Raw genomic sequence first — 20,149 nt, 5'->3', positions numbered from 1 at the left:
GTTGGTGAAACTTGTCAGGTACAAGAAATTTTGCTTTATTGGCCTTTATAGAGAAACAGTGTAAAAATGATATCAGTAGGCCTAATGAACCTCTTCAATATGTCCTGTGGTAGTGTCAAGAAAAAATGGTGGCCCCCTCCAGCATTTAAGTTGCCCATCCCTGTATTAGGACAAACATGTTAGAGTACAACCTACTGTTTGCAGCAAATCTGGCATGTAATAGTCCACATATCCTTTAAGGTTAAAATGATGTCAGGGTTATGGAGGCATGCACAGGATGGATGATGTAAACCTGAACACTTACAGCTGCCAAATTTGAGAGGACATGAATGAGAGTCCATGGGGAAGTCTTCAAGGTGCATAGGGCACTCAGCTTGAACTGTTAGCCTAGCAGTAAACACACACACACACACACACACACACACACACACACACACACACACACATACACAGTTTTTTTGATTAAATAAATACAGAGAAGAAAATTCACGCTCTATACCCTTCTGGACAACTTAATTATCCATCTTAGTGTCTATAGAGTTACACGATGACAGTTATATACAGCTGCATAATCTGCAGGGTAACAACTTGGGTTAGGATGATGTATTCTATGTGAAGGCACCTCTGAAACACCTCAACGACTACTGGATGGATTGACATAAAATGAGGTGCAAACATTGGTGCAGATATTCAGGATGAATTATTATAACTTTGGTTATTCTTTTTCTCTTGCACCACCATCACCATAAAACATATTTTCCAGTATGCTGTAGTTCACTCTCATAGCTCAGCAGGCAGCTGCTTTCTGCAAAAAACTATGTTAATCTTACTTTAATCTACCTGCTTAGCATAAACAGCAACCAGCCACAGTCACAGACACTAGCTTCAGGCCGTCTGCAGTGGCTCTCTGAGTCTGTGACAAAAAACGTATATATAAAATGAAACATTTATTTTTTAACTAGGGCTGGGACTCGATTAAAAAAAAAATCTAATTAATTAGAGGCTTTGTAATTAATTAGATTAATCACATTTTAATCGCATATAAATATTTGACCTGAGAACAGTGAGAAGTAATTTTTTTCACATGGATTTTTAGTATACCATTGAATAATAACTGAATACATAAGCTTAAGCAACAAAAATATATATATATATATATATATTTTTGTTCAAGTCCAACAGACCAGTGCAATTTTTGCCATTAAGTGTAGCAATAGCATATTTAGAAATATAGTACATTTCAGAAATTCAGGTAGCCTATAGGTAGGTACACACTAGCTATAGGCACACTAGCTATAGGCACACTAGCGTCCACGCTAGCTGCTATATGTTTAGCATTGAGGTGATACTTGAGGCTGGATGTGCTGCGGTGATATGTGAATTCCTTGTTGCATAGCAACACAACCATGCTCTTAAGGACGCTTCCATCCGTTGGTTTTTAGTAACTAAATGTCCCATCATCCACGGGGCCAACCAAAGCGTCTCATCAGCTTCTTCCTTCATGTTCACTGTGGTTTGTTGTTGTCTCAACTCATCAACGCTAGTTGGTGCTCCAGTATAATCGGTCCTCCTGAAACTCATCCAGTGAGAAACGTTCCGCGGTGCAAAAATGAGTGCGATTAAAATGCATCAATTTTTTCACGTGTTAATTTTTGTGTAATTAATTAATCTTAATTAACGCGTTAAAGTCCCGGCCCTAATTTTTTAATTTTCATTTTAAATTATCATTGGTTTAGACCCAAAGCAAGTTGTATTCTTCAATTGTAAAAATATGTAGCTTTTATATAGCACTGAAAAAAAAGTTTTAACATTTAAGTCAACAAAAAATGCACCATAGCTTACAAAAGTCTACAACTCAGCGCCTTAACCTCTAAATTTTGCCAACTTCAAGCCTAGTTTTGAGTTTCTCTAGCTAGGCTAGCTTTTGATTTCAAATCTCCTGAGATGTTTCTTCGGTGTCGAGCCTCTCATCTGTACTTGGGTCCTCGCTGCATTCTGACAAAATCAAATTAATAAATGCTCATTATGACCAATTGGTAATGTTGGTTGGCTGATTTTATTTTTAAAGTAGTTTATCTTCATAGTAAGGCTCATAATAAGGTCTGTGGCTCCTTTACGATATTGTTTCTCTTTATTTGGCCAACAACGGCTCTTTGGTTGGTAAAGGTTGCCGGCCCCTGACCTAGCTGAACACAGTGCAGCATTAAGCAGCTTATGAGACAGAGAATTTCTTCAGGAGTTGGTAGATACCAAACACAGAGCTAAACAAGAGTGAATATTAATCTTACATCCATCAGGTGGACACAAACAGAACTGTAAACTCAAAATATCAACCGCTGTCCAAATAGATGGCAATGATGACTCCTGGAAACTGCACAGGTTACACTTCCTGTTCAAGTCTAACACACTATACTAGTAGCTACCTCATAGTGTAGAGCAAGGTTCCATCCTCCATGATCCTCAGCAGCTTGTTGGGCATGGTCATGTTGTGGGCAACAGATTTCTTGCCATTGTGAAAGAAGGTGTCAGGGGTCCAGATCTTGCTCGCCATCAGGTTGTTCAGAGGCAGAATGTTCATTGGTCCATGGAACTTCAATCGCTCATCCTTCCAACTCTGACGGAAGAAAACATCAACAGTGTACTCCTGAGAGAGACAGAGCGGGAAAAGTCATTAAAAGGAGTTGCAGGCCCCTGCACTGCAAAAAAAAGGGGCGTCTAAAAACAAGTTAATTAAGATTAATTAATTACACAAAAATTAACGCGTTAAAAAATTTAAGCATTTTAATCTCACTTATTTTTGCACCGTGGAACGTTTCTCACTGGATGAGTTTCAGGCGGACCCATTATACTGGAGCACCAACTAGCGTTCATGAGTTCAGACAACAACAAACCACAGTGAACATGAAGGAAGAAGCTGATGAGACGATTTGGTTGGCCCCGTGGATGATGGGACATTTAGTTACTAAAAACCAACGGATGGAAGCGTCCATAAGAGCATGGTTGTGTTGCTATGCAACAAGGAATTCACATATCACCGCAGCACATCCAGCCTCAAATATCACCTTAATGCTAAACATATAGCAGCTAGCGGCTAGTGTGCTAGCTAGCGTGGATTGTGTTTTACTTAAAAAACCTAAGTATTATAGTTTACAGAAGGTCTACCTACCTATAGGCTACCTGAATTTATGAAATGTATGTTATTTCTAAATATGCTATTGCTACACTTAATGGCAAAAATTGCACTGGTCTGTTGGACTTGAACAAAAATAAACAATATTTTTGTTGCTTAAGCTTATGTAATCATCATTATTCAATGGTATACTAAAAATCCATGTGAAAAAAATTACTTCTCACTGTTCTCAGGTCAAATATTTATATGCCATTAAAATGCGATTAATTTAGATTAATTAATTACAAAGCCTCTAATTAATTAGATTATTTTTTTTAATCAAGTCCCGACCCTAGTAAAAACAGTAAATCTGAGGGAAATGATCTTGCTGTATGGACAGATAATTTACCTTGACAAGATTTCTTAAATTAAGATTGTTAGATCTAGAAATAAGCATGTTGAACACTTAAAATAAGAATTAACTCTTAAATTAAAGATAAGAAGAGATTTTAAAGATAAATTCTAAACTTCTAAATCTAAGTGGTTTTATCTTGGTAAGAAACAAATAATCATCAGGTCACTCTGCTCGCGCCAGTTCATCGCTGCTTGCAGCTTTAATTTATCTTGTTTTAAGAGTTAATTTCTTATTTTAAGTGTTCAACATGCTTATTTCTAGATTTAATAATCTTAATTTAAGAAATCTTGTCAAGAGAAATTATCTGTCCATGCAGCAAGATAATTTCCCTCAGATTTATTGTTTTTACCTTGTTTTTAGACACACCTTTTTTGCAGTGTGAGACCCGTATGTGGATATGTTAATTTGCAGGAGAAGAAGCAGTTGTTGTTGATCCATTTATGTTCATGATCAGTAATGTTCTGTTTTGTTCACTTTCAGGATGCCAGCAAGCCAAGTGGCTTGGCATGTAAAATACCAGTACACTGCTTGAGTGAATAATACCTTGTCTATTAACCCTCTGAAGACCATCTATTTATTGAAAATACACGTTTTATTTACAGTAATAACTTTATTTATATATGATATGTAGACAAGCTGAGAAAGCCAGTTGAAAGTTCAATCATAGGAGCTTTCACAGTGTGACATTTATGTTTCTAGACCATTTTTAAAACGTGAATTTTCTTTCTACAATGAAAACTATTACTATTTTAATTTACATGCAAAGAGACAGATTTAAGAGATTTATTATTTTTTCTGTGGTTTTTGTGAGTATAAATGGTTAAAAAAAACAAGATGCATTTCCAAAGCCACCTGTGTCTTTTGTTTGTATTTTGGGTTCCTGGCAGCTTTATACTTTGTTAATTAAAATAAAATGAAAAATCTGACTGATAGCCAAGTTTGTGTGGAGAAAAAGGAGCCATGCATGTGATGTAAGGACAGACTGAAAGATGCTAACAGAGACAGAAATTAATGCAGAGGAAGTTGACAAATTTGAACCAAAATCTGCTGGACTTCAGAGGTTTAACACCAAATCAAACATGTGCATGGTACACTGTGTTCTCAAATCAGTCATGTTGTGTTGTATATTCAGCTTCAGAGTTTGTCACATGATCATGGCTTGGTTGAGTGCGACACCTGGCCGGGTTCAGCCCTGTCTGTCAGTCTCAGCTCCAGCTGCTCCCTGAGGCAAAGTGTCAGCCGTGGTTTAAATCAATATCAGTGAGGCCTTCAATCCCTCCAACAGTGTGGAAACATCTTTCTCATCCTGCCTCTCTACTTACCCCCAGTATATGTACAGACCACATCACACCGCATGAGTTAGCTATCCTCGCAACCATCAGAAGCCAAAACAATAAGGTTTACTTTTTATCAAATTACAATAGTTTTTATTTTTATTTGATTGTGCACTTATATAGCGGTTTTATCCAAAGCGCAGACTGCGCTCATTCACCCGTTCACATACACATTCATACTGGTGCTGAGGCTACCCTACACGGTGCCACCTGCCACTATTTGGAATTTATTCACACACCGATGAACGGGTTCATGTTTGTAAGTTAAATAAGAAGGGAATGTAGCTGGTTGCTGTCAGGCTCAGTGTGACTCTTTGCTCTACCAGTGACCAGTGTTGCCAACTCCTCAGTAAGGAAAGTAGCTATTTGCTGTCTTAAAAGTTGCTAAATAATCATCGCCTAATTTGCATAATTGACCATGTGCATTGTGACAGTTTCCCCTGCCACTGGTGACACACTACACCAGCACTACACACCACCATCCATTTCACGTGCCACTTGTTAGCCAGGTAGCATGCTACTGCTAGTTTGGTGTAACTAAACTAGATTTAACATCTTAGCAGGTTTTCCTGTGCTATTTCCTTCCATGAGGTTACAGAAACACAGACAAACACATTTCCTGAGTAACACACACAAACACAGTTTTGGCTTATTGTAGATATTGACTTGTAGAATTGTCTGTTTCTTTTCTCTCCACAGCACTTTCTGGTTCTGGTCAGTGGCAAAGGACCTGAGCATGGTGTTTGGCTGGCTTTTGAAGTGCCTGAGTGGAGTGGGAGCCTGCTGGGTCCCTCCCACTGCACCAAACCAACTGATGGGGGTGTTCAAATGTGGTTATAGATTTATTCCTTGGTCTGGATATTATGTGAATGTTTTGATAATTTTTTGATGTGTGTTTAGTAAACGTAGGATGACTTTGTATGGGTTCCTGATGAGGAAACACCGGGGTTGAATTGAGTATTTAATTGAATCCATTAAAGAAGGTTTGGTCCAGTGGGAGGGGCCTAGTCTTTAAATGGTGGGAGAGCTGCACCGGCAGTTAGAGACGGGCTGTGGTGGTCGAAAAGACAAAACTATTTAATTTTTTGCACCAACTCGACTTTGTCAGTTTGTTCAGTTCTAGGCCCCCTCTTCATCCTTTACACCCTTCCCATTGGTCACATCATCCGCCACCATGGACTCCAATTTCATTGCTTTGCAGCCGACATTCAGCTCCACATTTCCAAAAAAGCCATCACTCCTGCCACCCACTCTACCCTCACTAACTGCATCACTGAAATAAAATCCTGGCTCCAAACCAACTTTCTCAAACTCAACAGTGACAAATCAGAAATCATCATCATCATTCCCAAATCTGTCACCAAAACCACCAATAACTTCTCCCTCTCCATTGATGGCTCCACTGTGCTCCCTTCTCCTCACGTCCGTAATCTTGGTGCCACCTCCTACCAAACCCTCTGCTTCAAGCAGCACATCAAAAACATCACTAAAACAGCCTTTTTCCACAGGCTTTTCCGGAACATTGCCCTCCTCCGTCCATCCCCCACCCTTTCAGCTGCTGAGACCCTCACCAGTGCCATCATCACATCCAGCCTTGACTACTGCAACATCCAAAACACTCAAGAAACTACAGTATATCAAAAACTGCTTCTGGTCTCCTCACCCACTCTCGTACCCGTGACCACATCATTCCTGTCCTCCATAACCTCCACTGGCTCCCAACCCCTAGCAAATCCACTTTAAAGTCCTCACCAAAGCCCACCATAACCAGGCTCCCTCCATTTTTGATACACGCCACAATTGCAGTGTTTGGCCCTAAACCTAGGTCAGTGGTTATATAACATAAATCCACAGACACTGCAGACTTTTTACAGCTGGGAACTACATGTACATATGTGCAGTGAAACGCAAGCCAATAAAGGTACCTTTGTTCCGTAATTTGTGGTACTGACACACGACCTCTGCTGTCGTTTAGGTTGGAGAACTTGTTGGATAAAAGGCTGGCTTTCTGCTTGGATGGAAACCAAACAGGAATCCATTGAATTAATATAAAACTAGTAAAACTAATGTCAAAGACATAATAAGAAACCAAAACCGGCTTACATTTAACTTTTTTGGGTCTAAGGAGCTGTATGCTGAAGCAGACATGAAAATGTAATAAAATATTAAGACTGCACAATAATTGAAACTAGAAAATTTCCTCTTGGGAAATTCTGAAAGGGCCACAGGGGCTACTGCCGGTGTGTGTACACTATGATGAGATTCTTCAGAGATGTCAAACAGTTAATACTAGTAATGTTATAATACTATATTATATACAAGGAGCACACCTACAACAAGCATTCCTTTTCAAGTATTTCTTTATACAGCAACCTATGCCCTTTAATCTTAAAGTGTGTGTGTGTGTGTGTGTGTGTGTGTGTGTGTGTGTGTGTGTGAGTGAGAAACGTGTGTATCTGGAGGAGTGTGCATTTGTGTGTGTGTGTGTGTGTGTGTTACAAAAATCGCATAAAGTTACCCCTGTGTGTGTGTGTGTGTGTGTGTGTGATTAAAATCACATAAAGTTATCTGCGTTTGCCCCGAGCACTGGTCCCAACAGCTATTGCTGTATGGGACCATTGCTCGGTGTGATTGCCCCGTTGCCCTAAAAATTTGATTGAACTGTAATATTCAAATAACAGGAAGCACAAAACATTACATACAATTATATACAATTACATTTTTTTTTTATCGTGGAGCCCTTGTATGATTTTCATTTTAAAATATTAAAATAGAATTTAGGAAGTCTTTATGTGCCAAAAATGGAGAATTCAACATATAAAATAAGCAGGTGTATTGGCTTTCTGAGCATCTGTATTTTTGCTTTCACAGTATTGGAGTGAGAAGGACAAACAGGACATTATAATCCAGCATTGAGAAACCTTCACAAACAACCAGGCAGAGAGCACAGCAGGGAGCCGTCCAATCTATCATGGAAAGGGAAGGTGTGTGTGTGTGTGTGTGTGTGTGTGTGTTCATGCATGGTGGATATGTGTGTGTATCTGAGCCAAGCTATCAAAGCCAGAGGAAAGAGAGACACAGTGGTGGGGTGAAATTATCTGCTGCAAGTTTGATGGAGACATGGCATGAATTAAACATGAAACCATCTCCTTTTTTCTTTCTTTTGAAGGTGCTGTGTTGATCATGACCACTTCCATCCCTCTGCCCCTTGCTTCTGTGCCACTTAAATATTTGAGAAGAGCCAGGTGGGGGTGGGAATGGGGTTGATGGCTGGGATTGTGATGGAAAAACTGAGGAAAGCTTTTAAAGCAGGAGGCAGTGTGTGTGTGTGTGTGTGTGTGTGTGTGTGTGTGTGTGTGTGTGTGTGAGAGAGAGAGAGAGAGAGAGAGTTGAAGCAGTTCAGTGAGTGGTTTCCCTGTCAGCACACTGGAAGTCTATAACAAAAGACATGAAAAAAATCCCACCCATCTTAATACAGTATTACATGCCATATTCACGGTTGCTGCTCTCTGGAATCACTCGTCCTGTCCATACTTGATATGGGGATATCCATTCATAGCACAACTATGCTGTAAATGATGGGGAACAAAACCCAAAAATGTGTCGTAAAGTTGACCTGAAACTAAAATGAGGCTCCAGTAGATTAATGAGCTGTATTTATAGTTGTACATTAAGGGCTCCAGTGCTGCAGTCGCTGTGTCAACACATGCTGCCATAAGCCGTGTTTCCACTAGAGGGGGAAAGTGTCCACCAGGAAAGTCTCAGGCCACACCCTCTCAAAAGTCTGCTCACTCTGTGTGTTTCAACTACAAGTTAGTCCCAGGTTAGAGACTAAAACAAAATCTAGAAAAGGACCAAGAAAAATCGAGAGAAGAATCAAGAAAAATTTAGAAAAGCTCTAGGAAAAACTAGGAAAAAATCTAGAAAAAGATCTAGAAATATCTAGAAAAGCTTTAGAAAAATCCAGACAAGGATCAAGAAAAAATCTAGAAAAAATCTAGAAAAGCTTTTGAAAAATCTAGAGAAGTTTCGAGGAAAATCCAGAAAAGCTCTAGAAAAATCTAGAAAAACCTCTAGAAAAATCCAGAAAAGGGTTCGTCTTTTGTCTTTTTTTCTGGCATTGAAACATTTTTAGGCATTGTAAAATTTGACCATTTTTGATACTTTTTTTTTGAGGGGATCATTTTTTGGACAGCCCATAATATGGTGTTTTATTACTTTTGGTCAAACTATTTGACTTTTCAGCATGTCTTTGGTCGAATGGTCGAATTGCGAAATTCCTAAAAACGCTTAAAATGGGTCAATTATAGTCTGTTGATACATATTAGAGTGTAATATGGCCATAAAAGACAGAAAAACACCATATTATTCCTTCTCTAGATTTTTCTAAAGCTTTCCTAAAAAAAATTCTAGATCTTTTTCTTGATCCTTCTCTAGATTTTTGTAAGGCTTTTTTAGATGTTTCTAGATCTTTTTCTGGATTTTCTAGATTTGTTTTCCTAGAATCAAGAAATGCTTTAAGAAAATCTAGAGGAGGATCAACAAAAATCTAGAAAATAATCAAGAAACATCAATTAAAATTCTAGAAAAACTAGGAAACAAATTGAGAAAAAAGTAATATCTAGAAAAGCTTTAGAAAAATTTAGAGAAGGATCTAGAAAAATCTAGAAGATGATATTGAAAAAAACAATCTAAAAATCTAGAGCTTTTCCTTCTCTAGACTTTTCTAAGATATTCTAGATCTTTTTCTGGATTTTCTAGATATTTGTTTCGTAGATCATATTCTAGATGTTCTTGATCTTTTTCTGGATTTTTTTCTAGTTTTTACAAGAGTATTTCTAGATCGTTTTCTAGATTTTTCTAGATCCTTTTAATTTTTCGAAAGCTTTTCTAGATATTTTTAGACTTTTTTTCTAGTTTCTTTTCCTAGTTTTTCTTAGAGGTTATCTAGATTGTTCTTGATTATTTTCTAGATATTTCTAGATCTTTTTCTAGATTTACCTGATTCTTCTCTAGATTTTTCTTGATCATTTTCTAGATTTTTCTGACACATTTCAAGATATTTCTAGATCTTTTCCTGGATTTTCAAGATTTTTTCTAGATCATTTTCTAGATTTTTAAGGCTCCTTCTCGAAATTTTTCTAAAGCTTTTCTAGATATTTCTAGATCTTTTCCTATATTTTTCTAGTTTTTTTCAAGATCATTTTCTACATTTTTACAGTCCCTTTAATGTTTCTAAACCTTTTCTATATGTTTTTAATGTTTCCTAGTTATTTGTTTCCTAGTTTTTCCTAGAGATTTTCTAGATTTTTCTTGATCCTTCTCTAGAATTTTCTAAAGCATTTCTAGATATTTCTAGATCTTTTCCTTGATTTTCTAGATATTTGTTTTTTAGATCATATTCTAGATTTAAAAAAAATCTTTTTCTGGATCTTTTCTAGTTTTTACAAGAGTATTTCTAGATAATTTTCTAGATTTTTCTAGATCCTTTTAATTTTTCGAAAGCTTTCCTAGACATTTCTTGATCCTTCTCTAGATTTTTCTAGAGCATTTCTAGATTCTAGAAAAATAATCTAGAAAATCCAGAAAAAGAAAAGCTCTCAGAACAACTAGGAAAAAAAGTCTAGAAAAAAGTCTAGGAATATCTAAAAAAGCTTTAGAAAAATAAAAAGGATCTAGAAAAATCTAGAAGGTGATCTAGAAAAAAAATCTAGAAAATCCAGGAAAAGATCCAGAAATATCTAGAAATGCTTCAGAAAAAAATTGAGAAGCAGCTTTAAAAATCTAGAAAATGATATAGAAAAAATCTAGAAAATCCAGGAAAAGATCTAGAAAAATCTAGAAATGATGTGCACAATGTCAGCAGCCTCTGAGTCTCTGCTTATCATAAACATAGTGATTGTAAATTAATGGCATTGCTAACTGTGCTGTGAGTGTCCGGTGCTTGTTGTAAACAAACACAGATCGCTAAGTAAACACCTCCTGCAGCAGCAGCACATACACACTGTACTGCTAAAGAGCTAACTGTAGCTAACTGCGCTAACGGCGTCTCTTCTTAACAAACCGGCCTCCGGCTCATTAAGAAGAGTAAGAAAGAGTCGCTGGATTTGTCTCCAGTCGCTTTCTTGAAAAATAGTCGCTAAGGGGGTCTGAAAAGTCGCTAAATTCAGCAACAAAGTGGCTAAGTTGGGAACACTGCTTCGCCGGCTTTTACAAATGGCGTGTTGTTGTTGTGTAGAGTACTACGTCACATCCTGCTTAGTGATCTATCCAATCAGTAACCAGGCTGTTTTCAGGGGAGAAAAAAGACCCTGCTCTTCTACAGGGACTAAAAAAGCCGGCTCCGGACTGCTCGTATTCAAATTAGGGGCGTTTTGGCGAGTTAGACCCGCCTCATTCTGGGTATTGTCCGGCTATTACCCGGTCGTGGAAACAGCCCTATACTTAGCTGTGTATCATGAATACAATGATGAAAACTCATCAATTTGCTAAGGACATCCTCATCCCATCCTGGAAGAAGTTAAGGCAAATGAAAAAGACCTCTTGCACTACTTCATCATAATGTAACATGGATCCTTAATGGCACCTTAATGAGATAGACTTAAAGCTGCAGGGCCACACCAGTTGTGTTGATTCTGATTTGATGATAGTTATCCACGCTTTCCAGACAAAGCTATATATTTTCAACAGCATGCACACTTCCAATGTGCAGGAACGGATTCAGGGAGAGAGAGATCTTTCTTCATGACAAGCTGATTGGAAACTTCAGTAAACTGACAGCTTTAGCCTTTGACAGCAGCTCCTCCTACTAATACAGAATACATTCCTCATCAGTGAAAGCAGGCCACAGACTTTCAGATAGCCACATGCTGGATCTTTACAGCTGGAGCTCATTGATTTGCAAGCTAATAATGTCTTAAGACAGTACAGTGTAGCCAGAAAGTAGCAGGTCACTTCCTTCAGTGTCTGAGGCTGTTTTACCTGGTCTAACCCAAGTAGCACGACACACCTTGGTCATGTTTTACAGCTGTAAATCAGCTTTCTCTGCAATGAAAATTATTAGTAAGTACAATTCAGGGCTCACCAATGAGCACCAGGCAGCAACCTCCTGGTCTAAGCAATGAAGCAAATGCAGAAGTGCCTTAAGCCTGCAATCTTTCAAAAGTCCAGCAGAGGTCGGAACCGCGGGTTGCAAAATTAGTCCGGTCCTATATCTCTCTCAATACAAAATGAGACTACTTCGTACTTGATTTATTACCTTAGAGAAAAAAATATTGTGGCAAGATTAAGATCTCAATCGTTAGTTTCAAGTCTTCTTTAATACAACATGATGTTAATTGTGTAAATATTGGTCCGACGTAGAAGAAAATAGATGATTAAGCTGATTTGAAAGATGATTTGGGGCCTGGCTTGTGTCCTCTGTTCTCAGGCAGATCCACCCATAAATCCACCCCTCGCTCCTCCCCTGTCCAAATATGGTTTTTACCAGTTAAAACCAAAGACGGTGGTGGGTGTCAAGCAAGATGGCGACAGCCATAATTTGGAACTTGATGCTTCGAACAGCAGTCAACAAACCAATGGGTAACGTCAGGGTGAATACGCTCAATATCTATATCCAGTCTATGGTAAGCACCTGCACATGTATGACAAAAAGGGCTGCTCAAAGGAAGCCAATATATGGTAATGACCATTAATATGTAATAATACATCAAACTGTTCCATATCAGGGTTGCATTGCCGTGGACGATCAGATCTCATTTTTAACACAGTCTGACCCTTGCCATGTCATCACCCTCCTGGTTGGAGTGGCTGGGTTTCCAATAGCAACAGGACAAGCTGAGCTGACAGGTCTTTGTCTGAAAGATTTTATCTGCTGGACGTGTGTAATTACATCTGAACTGGTCCAGCAAGACAAGCCTTACATTTTATGAAGGATCATGTCGGCTTAGAGAGAGATTTCTTTAGATGGAGTCCTGGACTAAATCCCTGTGTTTGGCATTGTTATTTGGAGTTGTTTCAGTTTAAACGGTCTCTCCTTTGAGACAACACCGCTGTAAAAAAAAATAATAACAGTAAAGCATATATATATATATATATATATATATATATATATATATATATATATATATATATCACCAGCTCTGCAGTTCCTCTCAGCTCTATAGAGCTTTTTAGATAAACCTACTTTGTTTTGGTTTTCTGTAAGAATGATTCCGTTTTAACCCAATATTTTTGCACAATGTCAGATAATGATTAGGCAGCAATAACATTTTTTGTATTATACTATTTGTAGAATTAGATTCCAATGGTTGCTACATAAGATTGTTTCCAACTTGTGTGATCCACCTCACTCCATGCCTCTCATAGACTTCACTGGGAGGAAAGCAGACAGCAGCTCCAGAGACAGACCTTCAGTTAGCAGATGTAGCTTCTTAAATTCAGCCAGGGCAAACCCCAGCGATGCCGATCTAGTCCTGGGTCAGAATTATCGTCACAGCGAAGTCTTTAAGAGGCACGGAGTGAGGCACAGGGATGAAAATACAAAGTTTGCCAGATCGGTTAGAGCTGGATTCTAATTCACTACAGCAGAATTAAATGGATCGTAAGTCACCTGTACATCGTGAGCTACTGAAGCTCACCTGTGGATGAGGCTGGACTCTCCTTTTACGGAGTTGCCCAGGGTGCGAGGCGACGGGTGCTAAAAGCAAAAACTCTGGTATGGGAGGAATTTATTAATTATAATTATAATAATGCCTAGCTTGCCAGATAGGTACAGAGACAGGTTTTGACAGAGCAGCAGTTATCTTCAGTCTAATTCTTAAATAGTGTCATACTATAACCAACATCCTGACCATGCTCATAACTTATGAATAAAGCTAACTTTTATTTAAATATAATTGCTGGAAGCTGATGATACCAATTGTGGCTCAGTTGAATTTTGTGTCTTTTTTGGTAATTCTGTGTCTTTTTTTGGTAATTTTGTGTTTTTTCAGTCATTTTGTGTCTTTTTTAAAATTTTGTGTCTTTTTAGTCATTTTGTGTCTTTTTTTGGTCATTTTGTGCCTTTTTTTAAGTAATTTAGTTTTAGGTAATTTGAGTTTGAGACCCCTAGTGTAGTGTAAAGCCTTTTGGATAAAATCGCTATATAAGTGCACTCCATTTATCATTTCACCATTTAATAAATCTTACTATGTAATTATACTCTCCTCATACATACATCAGTATCATCAACCAACCCTAACATCCAACTGAACTTGCAGCCACAGTGACTTGTTATATAATATTGTAATATTTGACATCCTTGGTTGTAGAAATTTGGTTCTTTCCAAAAAAGCTTGAGCTTCCTTACTTTAAAATATGTCTCTGAGCTATCAAATCGCGTTGTTTTAGCTGCCAGTGCGTCAGAGCCTCTTACACATTACATATTGTCATATTGTCATGGTCCTTGTTCACACCTGAAACAAAGCATTTTAATACCAAGTGATTCATGTCTGAAACTGCTTTTTAATGCTTGGAGTGGTCAGTCAAGGGTTTTTAGAGAGCTGAAGCCATTTGTGTTTTGTCTTTGGTCCTGAGAAGATGAGATATGAGGTGAGGTGTGAGACTTACCATATCTGTGTCAGACACTGGACCAAAACTGGTCACATAGATGTCGGTCTTCACTTCTGTTACTCGGTCTAGGATGACAGAGTGAAATTCGTTGTATAAAATCATATGTGTCATAGAAAAGACAAGTGAGTTAACAGATTATTGCAAATCCCATTTTTCCTTTTCAGTATTGTCCTTTCTAAAGGTTGGAGGGCAAGAGAAAGATTAATAAAAGACTGATCAAAATGTAAGTAGCAGAGGCTATCCCTGTACACAAGGTGTAGTGCAATGAGTTATTACTAAAGTAACATTAGTTTAAGCCTACAATTAGCCTTCAGTTAAACCTGCTTTCATAGTTTTTAGCCACGACGAAACAGTATAACCAAGCTGTAAACATTATATATATATATATATATATGTATATATGGCAGAGGCTACCCTAAACGGTGCCACCTGCCACCATTGGGAATTCATTCACACACCGATGAACACAGCATCAGGATCAATCTGGGGTTCAGTATCTTGCTCAAGGATACTTCGACATGTAGGCTGAAGTTGAGGACATTACTATTGACTGGATGATTGTTTGTTCACTTATTTGTCAGGTATGTTTTATTAATTTGGGAGAGGAATAAACAGAGATTGCCTCAGAGTTTGAAGGTTGGAGGTTGTGCTCTTATTACCAGGACATCACACTGATCAGCCTCCCTGTGAAAGGCTATGCCATGGTGTTACAAAGAAGGCTCCAACATGGAAATTTGCCCATCCAGTCTTCATGTGTGTGGGCCTGAAGAAACCTTACTCCAGGTCACTCATAAACAAGATGGACAGGATACATCTGAGCATTACATCACGCAGTAGGGCTGGGCGATATATCGATATAAAATAGCCATATATTTTTTAATGTGATATGGAATTAGACCATATTGCATATATTGATATAGTTTTTTTATTTCTTTATATTAAAATGCTACCCTTACATTTTTTTTATTTAGGTCTTTTGTAATGTTCGTTATTCTTTTGCCATATAAATATATATATTTTTTGGACTCTGCCTTGCCTCCCTTTGGATTGTTTGCCTGCCTTGCCTGACTGAACTCCCGTGTACCGAACCTTTGCCTGTGATTAAAGACTGGTTACCTCCTGTTTCTGCCTCCCAAGCGCTGCATTTGAGTCCTGTATCCGTGCTGTGTAACACTGTATTAATACCACCGCAGGCTAGTGCTAAGTTAGCATTGGACGAGTTGTGCCGCACCATTAACAACCAGCTGACTGCACAGCCAGAGGCAGGTGTGATCGTGGCAGGAGACTTAAACCATGTTGAACTGAAAGCAGTGCTGCCAAATTGTCATAAAAACATCAACTTCAACCAGAGGCATTGATATAATGGGCCAGGTATACCCCAATATCTCAGGGCATATAGAGCTGCAGCATATTCACACCTTGGCATATCTGACCACATCACACTTGAGATGACCCCGGCCTACAGACCTCTCATCTGCAGGACAAGACCAACTGTGAAAACTGTGCAAGTCTGGAGTGAACAAACTACTTCCGTTCTACAGGACTGCTTTGAGCACACATGACTGGGGAAGTGTTCAAGGAGGGTGCAGACATCATCTGTCGTGGCCTACTTACTTGTCTGCACTGATACTGTCTTGTCAGCCAAGTCCATCAAAGTGTTTCCAAATCAGAAACCATGGCTAGACAGTACAGTGCGCTCTCTGCTTCAGGCCCAGCTGCCTATATGTCAGGGGACATGCTGGGTAATAGCAGGGCTCGGAGTGATCTGAAGAAGCAAGAATATTATAGAACCTTGAAATTGATATATGTTACTCTCCAGGCCAAGACCTTTCCGGTGATGTATTTGGTTTAGCTCTATGACAAAGTTTTATTTTTCACATCTTGCACTCAGAGCACTCAAAGTGCTGTCTGAACTTTAGCCTGTTATGGCACATGTCCAAGATCTGGCTGAAGTTGAGGAAATTACTATTGACTGGATGATTGTTTGTTCACTCATCTGTTAGGTATGTTTTATTAATTTGGAAGAGGAATAAACAGAGATTGCCTCAGAGTTTGAAGACTTTGGGGAAGACTCACCAATACCTTTGGCAGAGATTGCTGATGTAGTCAAAAAGCTCTTCAGAGGCAAGGGGTCTGGTATGGACGAGATTTGCCCTGAGACGCTGAAAGATGTGGACATTGTGGGGCTGTCTTGACTGACACGTCTCTTTAGTGTCATATGGAGGACAAAGCAGTCCTACAACCAGCAGACCAGCCATGAACCAGCACTCCCTGAGACCCTGAACCAGTTCTTAGAGAGATAGCCCAGCTGCTACAACCTGAGGACCAGCAGCAGACTTATCCTGCAGTGTCAACGTCACCAAGGCTGCAGGGCGGACAGGGTGACAGGCTGGACGCTGACGTCATGTGCTGACCAACTAGTAGGAGTATTTGTGGACATTTTTACCCTCTCCCTGCAGCCAGCTGTAATCCCCATCTGCCTCAAGTCATCCACTATTGTACCTGTGCCCAAGAAATCAGCTGTCACTTGCATCAATGATTACTGGCCAGTCGCACAGACCCCCATTATATTAAAATGCTTTTAGAGGCTCATCCTGAAATACATCAAGGACAATATCCCCCCTGAGCTGGATAGCCACCAGTTTGCCTACATGGGAAACCGTTTCATTGAGGATGCAGTCTCCATAGCACAAACTAGTGCACAACCTACAAGACTTGGGACTGTCCACAGAATTACGCACATTACAAAATAACTAAATATGACAAACCCTAGTAAGGGCAGCAATTATTTATAAAGAAAGAAAAAAAATAACTATATCGATATATGCGATATGGTCTAATTCCATATCACATTTAGAAATATATCGATATATTATTTATATCAATATATCGCCCAGCTCTACTTCAGAGTCAGACCAGCTGAAACTAATATTAGTCAGAAACTAATGTTCTGTTTTCTTCTACACATCCAAAAGGTAACACACACACACACACACACACACACACACACACAGTCCAGTTTCTGCTGAGCTTACGTGAGCATATTAAGAACAGTTCTGTGTGCTTATTTATCGTATTCCTCATTCATTTCTGCTGAGAGGAGCATCCTGTCACTGAACTCCAAAATAAAGGCGTCTGAGTGGACACCCCTCATAAATGCCCTCAGTTACCACTAGTTCTCTGAAGACACAATCATTTCACTCAAACAGTGTGTAGCAAACAGCACTGGCCTTTATAAATTGGACTGTTTTTTGCAAGGCTCATTTGCATATAAAGGGAATTACTTTGCTCCAAATGTATGCACATTATCTCATTTAAAGATGTGCACTATTCGCTTGGCAGTGCAGGCAGAGGTGTGTTTTTCCCTTTTTCACCCTTTTGCTGTAAGAATGCAACAGTTTCTTTTTGTCTAATCTGTGCATGTTGAGTGGTTGCAAAAGCTGTGCAATATTTTTTGTGAGTTTGTCCCTCAGAGTTTTCATTTAACCGTTTTCTGGAATACAAACCAGAAAGTCTGACATATAAACTGCAGATATGGAGTTTGAAAGATGTTGTATTTAAATTTAATTATGGGAAATGTAGGATTTTGTTTGAGTTTGACTCATAAGCCGTGTTTCCACTAGGGGGAAAGTGTCCACTGGGAAAGTCTCAGGCCACACCCTCTCTAAAGTCCTCTCATTCTGCGTGTCTCCAATACAAGTTAGCCCCCAGAGGGATTTAGAGACTCTGGAGGTGACGTATGGTTTTCACCGTTGCTAACTGTGCACAACGTCAGCAGCTGAAAGCAGCATGGCTAATTATGCACAGAGTCTCCGCTGATCATAAACATAGAGATTGTGAATTAACGGCATCGCTAACTGTGCACAGAGTGTCTGGTGCTTGTTGTAAACAAACAGAGATCACTAAGTGAACACCTCCTGCAGCAGCAGCACATACACACTGTACTGCTACAGAGCTAACTGTAGCTAACTGTAGCTAACGGCGGCTCTTCTTAACAAGCCGGCCTCCGGCTCGTTAGCGGCTCGTTAAGAAGAGTAAGAAGGAGTCACTGGATTTGTCTCCAGTCGCTTTCTTGAAAAATAGTCTCTAAGGGGGTCTGAAAAGTTACCAAATTTAGCAACAAAGTGGCTAAGTTGGGAACACTGCTTCGCCGGCTTTTACAAATGGCGTGTTGTTGTCGTGTAGAGTACTACATCACATCCTGCTTAGCGATCTATCCAATCAGCAACCAGGCTGTTTTCAGGGGAGAAAAAAGACCCTGCTCTTCTACAGGGACAAAAAAAGTCCTGACAAAAGCCGGCTCCGGACTGCTCGTATTTAAATTAGGGGCGTTTTGGCGAGTGAGACCCGCCTCATTCTGGGTATTGTCCGGTAGTGGAAACAGCCCTTTACTATGACAATAAAAGTCAGGATATCTTATTCTCTGCTGCTTCGATTCTGACCATTAATTTTAAAATCTCTCTCTTGTGAGTCCCCCAACTTTATGAAAGCAATAGTAACTAACTAGAGAATCCCTTTTTAGGTGTAGATAAAAAAGTGTGGGAATGGTCTGACAAATGTTACCTCCCAGGCCAGGTCTCAGTCTGTTGTCATATCCATCCAGCAGACTGTCCAGGATCTTGGTGAATGTTGTGATGTCTTTGGTGTTACGTGTTGAATTGGAATCTGCTTTTGACCTAAATAAAAGACATGTTATTATGGACAGCTATTAAAATATACAGTACTATACTACTTAGAACTAACTGTGGGTGATGACACATCTTGGTAATCTCCACCTATGATATCAAATCCATTTTTACCCCAGATTATTTCATACTAGACATAGTGACATATATATGACATATATATATATATATATATATATGTCAGACTTTCTGGTTTCAGCTGAGACTGCCTGCCATTGGCTGTTTTTGAGGGACACCATAGAGTTGTTAGAGGAGACACGCTAAGTCTGCAGGTTATGACATGACCAATAGCTCAACGTATCACATTTTTATTTTAATATAGGGCAGCAACCGTAGTGTTTTTGCCCTTTACTGTTTAGGACAGGTCCACGCTGACAAGACGTAAAGTGCATCATCCTGTACAGCATTAGCTGTCAGATGGAAACTCCTGGTTTTCAAATCAGCAGTTTAATGTGCAGCTTTTCTACCTACAGCACTTCATAACAACCATGAACAGCACCCTGTGGGACAGCACCATCAATCCACATGAACCTGGGCCAGCTCAGGCTGCTGAAGCCCCTTATATATATTATATTATATGTAAGTACAGTATACAAAAGACACAGTATGTTCCCTCCACCTGTAAGTAAAAACACCAAGTTACTCTGTAGTTATAAAATAAATATTTTCTTTGAGTAATACATAACCAGGTGCAGTATGTTTTATGTTACAAGTGGTATGTTTTATGTTACTTTTAATGTAAGTCTCCTGCTTTAGTAAAAGGCCTCAGTGTGACCTCTTGTTCATGCAACAGCCAGTTTAAACCAGAAATAACGTACTGTAGGATCTGGGATTTGTCAGACATTAGAGGCTGTGGAAGCAGAATATAAACAGTATACGTTGAATTCCTTTTAAGGATAAAAAGTAGACTTAGCAGCGTGCTCGTTCACGGAAAAACAAGCCCTATACGTGGGATGTGGGATGTTACATTGAACTGTTTAAATGATCTGACACA

At 39.1% G+C, this 20,149-nt stretch overlaps 1 protein-coding gene across 1 annotated transcript in view; it reads right to left on the bottom strand.

Annotated features, from left to right (window-relative positions):
* Positions 1-20,149, bottom strand: part of gabra2a (gamma-aminobutyric acid type A receptor subunit alpha2a) — a 38,380-nt gene that overhangs the window by 16,767 nt on the left and 1,464 nt on the right. The window contains exons 3-6 of the mRNA XM_059352922.1: positions 19,034-19,146; positions 14,468-14,535; positions 2,424-2,644; positions 305-387 (exon numbers count right to left, since the gene is read on the bottom strand). Of these exons, the coding sequence (XP_059208905.1) occupies positions 305-387; positions 2,424-2,644; positions 14,468-14,535; positions 19,034-19,146 (485 nt within the window). The remainder of the gene's footprint in view (positions 1-304; positions 388-2,423; positions 2,645-14,467; positions 14,536-19,033; positions 19,147-20,149) is intronic.

This window comes from Centropristis striata, chromosome 16 (genome assembly GCF_030273125.1).
Source record: "Centropristis striata isolate RG_2023a ecotype Rhode Island chromosome 16, C.striata_1.0, whole genome shotgun sequence".
Lineage (NCBI taxonomy): Eukaryota > Metazoa > Chordata > Actinopteri > Perciformes > Serranidae > Centropristis > Centropristis striata.
This window is presented reverse-complemented; position numbering and strand designations above follow the sequence as displayed.